The 8727-nt window shown below is 45.5% G+C and overlaps 1 protein-coding gene across 3 annotated transcripts in view; it reads right to left on the reverse strand.

The window, feature by feature from the left end:
- The window catches only part of LOC132391741 (netrin receptor UNC5D-like), a 775452-nt gene extending 773140 nt beyond the window's left edge, over window positions 1-2312 (reverse strand). For all 3 annotated transcript variants that reach the window (XM_059965319.1, XM_059965334.1, XM_059965310.1), the window contains exon 1: window positions 2044-2312. In XM_059965319.1, coding sequence (XP_059821302.1) covers window positions 2044-2119 — 76 coding nt within the window. In that variant the 5' untranslated portion in view covers window positions 2120-2312. The remainder of the gene's footprint in view (window positions 1-2043) is intronic.
- Window positions 2313-8727: the final 6415 nt, after the last annotated feature.

An 8727-nucleotide genomic window follows, 5' to 3' on the forward strand; every position in this document is an offset into this window, starting at 1 on the left:
AGCCATAAATCTAACAGATTTCTAACAAAAACAACCATTTTAATTTCTCTCTCTGCCCCACAGATGCAAATTTCCACTATAGATCAACATAGGCAATCCAAGAGGTTGTCTACTCTCTTTCTAATACGATGCTCCTGAGCAACAGCTTGTGAAGACTGGAGGCGTATGCTCTCTGACAGTTGCTGGCCATTGTTTCAATTAAAGACATCAGTTACAATGAACACTAACAACTGAGAAACTAGATTAGGACTTTAATGAATGTGAAGTTTTGCATGCACCTTAACCTAAATAAACTGCGATTATTTTTTTCCCAGCGACGGGGAAAGAGCACAATTAAGTCCATTAACATTCCGATTGTGTATACTAACCTGTTGAATGAATCTTAACCCTTTCTGAAAAAATAACAAGCCCCTGCTGTCCTTCAGAAGGTCAGATGATAACACTAAAATTTTAGGCTTTGCAGACTCGTGCAATGCCAAGGGCTGCCAGAAGGCGGCACACCTGTACAGGATGAAAACCGATCAATCAATCTGAACGATATTAGCAAGACCTGAGCCATATTTAATTTGTATTATAAGCAGATTCACTATCAAAAATACAGCGCATTAGAGTTATATTGACATATAACCCCAAAATGCTACATTTTATAGAATAACTTATTTAAATCCTTACTTCGTTGAAACTATTAAAGTAAATCCCATTAGTAATTGACACATCAGCCACAGACTCTGAGAGACAGCAAGCTTCGTTTTCAGACGGTGATGCTTTCTTAACCTCCACCGCTAACCCGAGCTGGTTAAAATTGACATTTTCCCGCCCTTGTTTTTATGGAGAGATTGTACTCCGCCACTCCACCCCGATGTATGACCAGCGAATAAATGCAAACCCGGCACAAGTCAAACACATCATGGTCTATCCGGCAGTAAGAACCACCAGATGCAAAAGAATTAAAGCCGTAGCAACACGTTTTAACTTTTTGAAAAGTGATGCTTAATTGGAAATTCATTGCTAACTTCTAAACAAGCATACACAAGATTATCTATGCGTATGTACTGCCTGACTGTATATATTATCAGTGTCTAGAAGGTACAAGTTTTTCTCCCAATTTTACACAGAAGGTTTGTCTGTGTTATTTGGGAGCTGGACTATCCATGTTTGGGGAAAAGCTCTTCTTCGGTGTCCTGCGCCCGGTACACGAAGGACAAATGAACTTAAACCCGCTCATCCAGACAACTCCGTGACTTCAACTCGACTTGGCAATTTGGAAATGTGAATTAAACGCGGGTTCTAATGTATTTCCGGGATGCCAAGTTTTTTTAAAAGACGACTGCAGTATATTAAAACAAATATATTGTCACAAATAAAACTGGTTATTAAATAAAGGCCAGGTCGCTTCTAAATCAATTTAGGGCCACCGTGCCCCAGCGGGTATTGCAACATTTAGTAATCAAGGGCAGTTCCACTTAGGACTTTATTGCAGAAGTTCCGCAACTTTAGAATGGAGGTTTCAGTCTAAGGTTGCGTGTTGGCTAAGGGCTGCTTTGCGAGCTGCTCATTCACTAGCGGGAGATTAATACCCTCCGCCACGAAGCGAGAAGGGTGAAGGGAGCAGTTTGCAACACTTCTGTGCCAGTAATTGAAAAATCGATGCAGTGTCCAGCAGTCAGACACACGCTAGAGTGGGGGGGGGGGGGGGGGGAATAGGCACTGGTCACCTCTGTTCATTGATATTCATATCCCAAACTGCTGGAGCATTTCTTCAGCCTTGCATGATCCAACAAAAATATTTATTTTTCGTCACAAATTACGCAGTATTTGTGCAACTTGGTCCCGACTGAAACGAGTCAGGGAAGAGTGGGAAACTAAGGTGATAACAGAGGGCGTAAGTGGAACTGCCTTTGCAAGTGACAGACTCAGATTGCCACTTTTTCCTACTGACGGAACTTGACAGGGCATTGCTCTGCCAGTGGTGGACAGTAACAGCTCTGCGCTTCAGTGCATTCCCCAGCAAACGACAATATACTCGTTGCGTTGCCCCCTTACCCTTCTCCCCTCGACTTATGGCGCAGAGAGCCAATAACAGCAGCCAGCAACAGCATCTCAGAAGCAGCGTCCTCATGGTCCTTTCTCTTGGGCTTCCTCGGTGACGAGAGAAAACCTTCGCAAACCTTGCGGCTTCTTTAACTCTAACGATAGCGGGTCATCCTTGGTCCGGAGGATGGACGGCTGCAAGGCAATGGGTCCTTTCACGCCGCACTTGCAGCCCGCACCTGACACAAACTCCGGCTCGGTGAGCGCGATCCAGGACTCCTTTTGCAACCTGCTGCGCGCAGCCTAACCTGATGAGAGCCCGGGGGCTGTGATCGACAGCAGCGGCGACCAACTGGCGCCGCGGCACTCCGTATAAGGATTGCCACGAACTACCGCTGGCCAATGGGAGCGGCGGGGCGGACAGCGCGCTTGCCTCTCCCTGTCAGGCTAGGTTGAGACGTGAGCCGCTGTTCTGCAGCATTGAGGCTGCTGCGAATATAAAAAAATAGAGAGGGGAGGGAGAGGATGCAGCCGGAGGCATCAATGCTGATCAGGATCAAAGTGAGGGCTTGCAATAAATTACCCCAGAGAAGGGCAGCGGGGAGAGAGTTGAACCTGCCAAGCCTTGCCCACCAAGCATACGGGGTTGGATCTCTCGCAGGGGCCAGAGTGAATAAGTAGCTGTTTCTTATTACCCGCTGGGGTGCACCCCTGCGAAATACATAACAGGTTACTGTGTTTATTTAGGAATCAACAGTATTGCAAAGCAACACGGGGCCGGCGTACAAACAGCGCCACTATTAACTGTTCGGGCTCGGACTATGTTTACTAAAGTTTGCGTTTCTGCCCGTCCTACTTACGGATCTGGTGCTCAACCAGAAAAAAACTTGTTGCTCAACCTCATAACGAGCCCCGCAAGTAGGAGGAGACACTGGGATGCTCACACCTCCGTGGGTTGACGATCCTCATTCTCATAACCAGGAGCAAACTCACATTGTGTGAGAGGTGGCTGCTTTTCCAAACAAGGGAAAATCAATGCCCCTTTTTGCGCAAAAGAAACTAATTATATTTCAGCGGAAGGCTTTCAATTTTACAAATTTCAAATTAGCATCGGTACACCGACGTGAACGGAGTGGTTTTCTGAGGTGCCGTTTACCACGCGGCTAGCATCCAAAACGAATATTGGCGTTATCAAAGTGGCGCCACTACGAATACCGTGGTGTTACTGTCACGTTTGGTTCCAAGGTCCAGCTAAATTTGGAGCTGTAATCAACGCGACGCAGCGCCTATTACTCGGTGACAGTTTGGCAAAGCCACGTTTGAGTCAGGAGGTAGGAAGATCAATCAAAAGCTCAAGCTGCTCTGTTGGAAGGCAGTCTCGTCGATGAACACTTCGCTAATGAGGTGCTAAATAAAAATCTAACTTGGCACCTCGGAAAGGTTGAAATATCTCAGGGATCAAACGGCGTTTTTCAAGATGGCGCTGGCAATACATGGCAACGCTTTGTGGGCAGCTCACAAACTTCTAAATATTCTTCTGCAAGGAGTGCTGTTGCAGGAAAGCAGTAGCCATAATCGAGGACCCCCATCCTCCAGGCCATGCTCGCTGCTGCTACCAGGAAGGAGGTACAGAAGCCTCACACAACCAGGTTCAGGAACAGTTATTACCGCTCAACCAAAAGGCAGTTGATACTTGCCCTCACTGCGACACCGAACTCATTCCACAATCAATTCTGGTCACCTCACTACAGGAGGGATGTGGAAACTATAGAAAGGGTGCAGAGGAGATTTACAAGCATGTTGCCTGGATTTGGGAGCATGCCTTATGAGAATAGGTTGAGTGAACTCGGCCTTTTCTCCTTGGAGCAACAGAGGATGAGAGGTGACCTGATAGAGGTGTATAAGATGATGAGAGGCATTATTAGTGTGGATAGTCAGAAGCTTTTTCCCAGGGCTGAAATGGCTAGCATGAGAGGTCACAGATTTAAGGTGCTGGGGAGTAGGTACAGAGGAGATGTCAAGGGAAAGTATTTCACACAGAGAGTGGTAAGTGCATGGAATGAGCTGCCGGTGATGGTGGTGGAGGCAGATACAATAGGGTCTTTTGAGAGACTCCTGGACAGGTACATGGAGCTCAGAAAATTAGAGGGCTATGGGTAACCCTAGGTAATTTATAAGGTAAGGACATGTTTGACACAGCATTGCGGGCCAAAGATCCTGTATTGTGCTGCAGGTTTTCTATGTTTCTTTTTTTTAGCCTAAGGGAGAGGGAGAGAGAGACTTTGAACTTCAGAAGCAGAATCAGGTTTAATATCATTGGCATATGTTGTGAGATTTGTTAACTTTGTGGCAGGAGTACAATGAAAACAATAATAATAGAGAAAATACTGAATTGTCATAAGTAGCTAAATTAAATAAGTAGTGCAAAAAATAGAAAAAAAGTCATGTCGTTGTGTTCATGGGTTCAACATCCATTCAGAAATCGAATGGGAGAGGGGAAGAAGCTGTTCCTTTGAATTACTTTTGCTGATATCTGCAGCCTGTAATTTCCCTTTGAGCATTGTCTCCATTGTGAATGCCCACAAGGCGGTGAATCTCAGGTTAGTATATGGTGACATGTATGTACTTTGATAATAAATTTACTTTCAGCCTAAGCTTGTTTAATCTTCTGCAGTACTGTACTTGAACCCTGAGATGACGTGCTCTTTTGACCAGGTAGGAGAATGCTTTTCATCTGGATATGACTTCAGAAAACAACGGTGTGTGCAACTATTTTATGGCCTCCATCTAACTCCATGTAAGCCATTGCTTCACCATGGTTGCAAAGAATTCTTTGAAAGGTTCTTGGAGGATCTGTTGAATTTCCTGAACGAATCAGCCTTGGGTCATGTCAGAATCAAGTTTATTAACACTGGCATATATCATGAAATTTATTGTTTTGAGGCAGCATACACAATACATATCATAAATAACAATATATACAATTCTGTGTGAAAGACACATGTATATATAGCTAGGGTATATAGTACTTAAGCAGTTTTATCTATTGCATTGTACTGCTGCTGAAAAAAACTAATTTTTTGACATATGTGAATGATGATAAACTTTATGGGTGTCCATTATGGACTGAGAGTGGGAATGGGCAAAGAGAGGGGAACCATGGTTGGGAACAGGGGAAGAGGGGAGGGAGGGAGAGGGAAGCACCAGAGGGACACTCTGTAATGAACAATAAACCAATATACAGTATGTTTATATATAAGAGAGAGTATATAATTAAAAGTACTGCAAAAATAGTGAAGTACTGTTCACGGGTTCAACGCCATTCAGAAACCTGCTGGCAAGGAGGAAGAAGTTGTTCCCAACCATTGATTGGGAACAAACTCCTACATCTCCTCTCTGAAGGTAGCAATAAGAAGAGGGCATGCCCTGAGTGGTGGTTCGTTCTCATCTGATTCAGTCTCCCCCTCCAGAGACTTTAGTATATAATCCCAGTTGATGGCAGAGCCGGTGAAAGATGATAAAACACCACAATGGCAGTGATGAAGGGGGAAACCTGCAGCAGAGGAAGGTCTGCGATCATCTCGTATCCCATGCCACTCTATCCTGACCCTGATCTGCCAAGGTGGCTGCCCATGCCTTCAGCCTCCCCACGTTAAACCAGTGTTCTCCACGAAGAGAACCTACTGTAGACACAGGAGGTACTGCAGTTGCTGGAAATCTGGAATGATACACACAACGTGCTGGAGGAGCTCAGCAGGTCAGGCAGCTTCTATGGAGGGGAATAAGCGGTCGGCATTTTGGGCCAAGACCCTTCACCAGGACTGAAAAGGAACGGTGAAGAAGTCAGAATGAGAAGGTGGGAGCAGGAGAGGTAGAAGCACTAGGAGGAAGTGATAGGTGAAACAGAGAGGGGGAGGGGGTGAAGTAAAGAGCTGGGAAATTGATTGATGGAAGAGATAAAGGGCTGGAGGAGGGGGAATCTGCTAGAACAGGATAGAAGAACATGGAAGCAAGGGAAGAGAAACACCAGAGGGAGGTGATGGGTAGGTAAGAAGAGAAGGTGTGAAAGGGAAACAAGGAAGGGGGGGGGCGGGTGGTGAATACCGGACGTTCGAGAAATGGATGCTCATGCCTTCAGGTTGGAGGCTACCAGACGGAATACAAGGTGTGGCCTCGTCGTGGCAGTTGGGGGGGCCATGGAGTGGCAAGTCCGACCTGCCACTGTAGACGAACCCTTGGAGAAGAACTTACCGGGGTAACCGCACTATAAACTGGCACCTCACCGGGGCACTGAGAAGGGAAACTGTAGAGACAGGTACAATTACAATCTTTGGGCAGGTTCAGGTTGGGGAAAGGTGCGGAGGGATGTGAGCCAAATGGCACCAGCCTGGTCCGTGTCGATGAGTTGTTTCCGCGCTAGATTGCGCGGGAGGTTGGGGGTGCTTCCTCTCAGTTGAGCTGTCACGCCGTGAAAGCAGATGATGGCTTGGCGGGCGATTCCTGACCGACATTCATCGCCGAACTGACAACTCAGATGAATAGACGATGGTGTCTGTTACTTGTGGGAGCTTGCTGTGTTTATGTTGCATTTCCGGCAATACAGTAGCGCAAATGGAAAGGCTGCTTCGTCGGCGGCACGACACTCCTTGGACATCCGGGAAAAAAAAATTTAAAAGTGCGATGCAAGAGAAAATCTGTCTTCTCTTCTTCCTTTCTTTCACTCCCTTGTCGATTCAATGGTGTGAACTTTCTCACCCGTGTTCACAATGTGCTTAAAATTCACCGTCCGCAAATGGAAATCAGGGAGCGCATATGACTTGTACGCGCTATTCTCTCCTGACAGCGAGAGCCCCGTTGATAGACAGCCAGAATGAGCAAGTTAGATTTGCCTCTGAATACATATTGTAGCGACTAATCTCAGAATCATCGTCTAAAGTTTCAGAGAGAGATTTGTAACATTTCAATCAGCTCCCTCCTGTTAGAATCTGCCTTGTTTTAAAATGTTGCTCTCGATCGCTGTAATATGGAGTGAGAATTTTCCTCCCACATGTCCTGTCGGAACACAGTCTGTTGGGTTTTTATTTTGTGATGTAAAGCATTTACATCTATACTGCAAACATGCCAGTCTCCTACGCTTCAAAACAAACAGCTCGCCACCTCTCAGGCTGCTACGGCAATCCAGCTCCAGCTGCCGCACTTTCGCGCGGAGATTTGCTCCTGTTATTTTTCTGTGCGCTGAGACGCACGAACAAAAGGCGCCGGCTTTTCACGGAGGCGCAAATGACCTATCAGGCCGACAGTAATTGCGGAGTGTGCACAGACTCCCTGACCACTATTAGGTACACCTGCATGCACATTTGCTCGTTAATAATCTAATAAACCAATCACGTGGCGGCAACTCAACGCATAAAAGCACAAGACATGGTCACGAGGTTCAACTTTGTTGTTCAGACCAAACATGAGAATGAGAAAGAAATGTGAGCTAAGTGACTTTGACGGCGCAATAATTGCTGGTGCCAGACAGGGTGGTTTGATTATCTCAAACTGCTGAGTTTACAGAGACTGGAAGGAAAACACATAAAACATTCAGTGGGGGAAGGTGCTTTGAGAGAAGTCAGATGAGAATGGTCAGACTGGCTCAAGCAGACCAGAGCGTAACAGTAACTCAATTAACTATGCTTTATAAAGATGATATGCAGAACAGCATCTCTGAACGCACAGCACATTGAATCTTCAGCTGCATAAGACCATGAACATGCACTGAGTGACCACCTTATTAGGTACCAGAGGTACCTAATAAAGCAGCCACTGAGTTATAACTGCAGATGCCAAAAACCTGAAAAAGGGGGAGGGGGGAATGAAGCATTAACTTCTCCACAGATGCTGCTCGACATGTAATGGATCTCCAGGAGTTTCTGCTATTGTTCTTATCTTTTAGAGCTACAGCACATTCCAACAAATCTGTGCTACCCGATTACACCCTTGTGACCAATCAACCTACTAAAACACCATGTCCTTGGGATGTAGGAGGAAGCTAGAGCATGCGGAGGAAACCCATGTCACCATTTACACTTTAAAAAACATAGACGTGCATCCATACAGCATGGAAGCAAGCCTTTTGGCCCAACTTTGTCTGTACTAACCAAAATTCCAATCCAAGCTATTCCTAATTGTCACGTTGAACCCAAATCCTATCCAGGTATCTTTTAAATGTAATTAAGGTACCGCCTCAACCACCTCCTCGATATTGAACACCCTCTGACCATCTACATTCCCATTAAATCTCTCTCCCTCACCTTAAATCTTTGCCCTTCTTGATTTCCCCAGCTCTGGGGGAAAGAAAATCTGTTAATTTATGCTACCTATGCCTATATATTGATTATATGCATGTCTACAGAGATGAGGAGGAATTTCTTTCAGTAAAAAGGTGGTGAATCGATGGAATTCATTGCTTCAGAAGGCTATGGAGGACAAGTCATTGGGCATATTTAAAAAGGAGTTTGATAGGTACTTGATTTGTAAGAGAGAAGGCAGGAGAATGGGGTTGAGAGGGATGATAAATCAGTCATGATCAGACTCGATGGCCAAATGGCCTAATTTTGCTCCAATGCTTTATGCTCTAATAGGTTTACCCCTATTTCTCCTCTTCTCCGATGGAGAAAGCCCCACCTGTTCAACCTCTCTCCATAACTTAGT

Source organism: Hypanus sabinus, chromosome 1 (genome assembly GCF_030144855.1).
Source record: "Hypanus sabinus isolate sHypSab1 chromosome 1, sHypSab1.hap1, whole genome shotgun sequence".
Taxonomy (NCBI): Eukaryota; Metazoa; Chordata; class Chondrichthyes; order Myliobatiformes; family Dasyatidae; genus Hypanus; species Hypanus sabinus.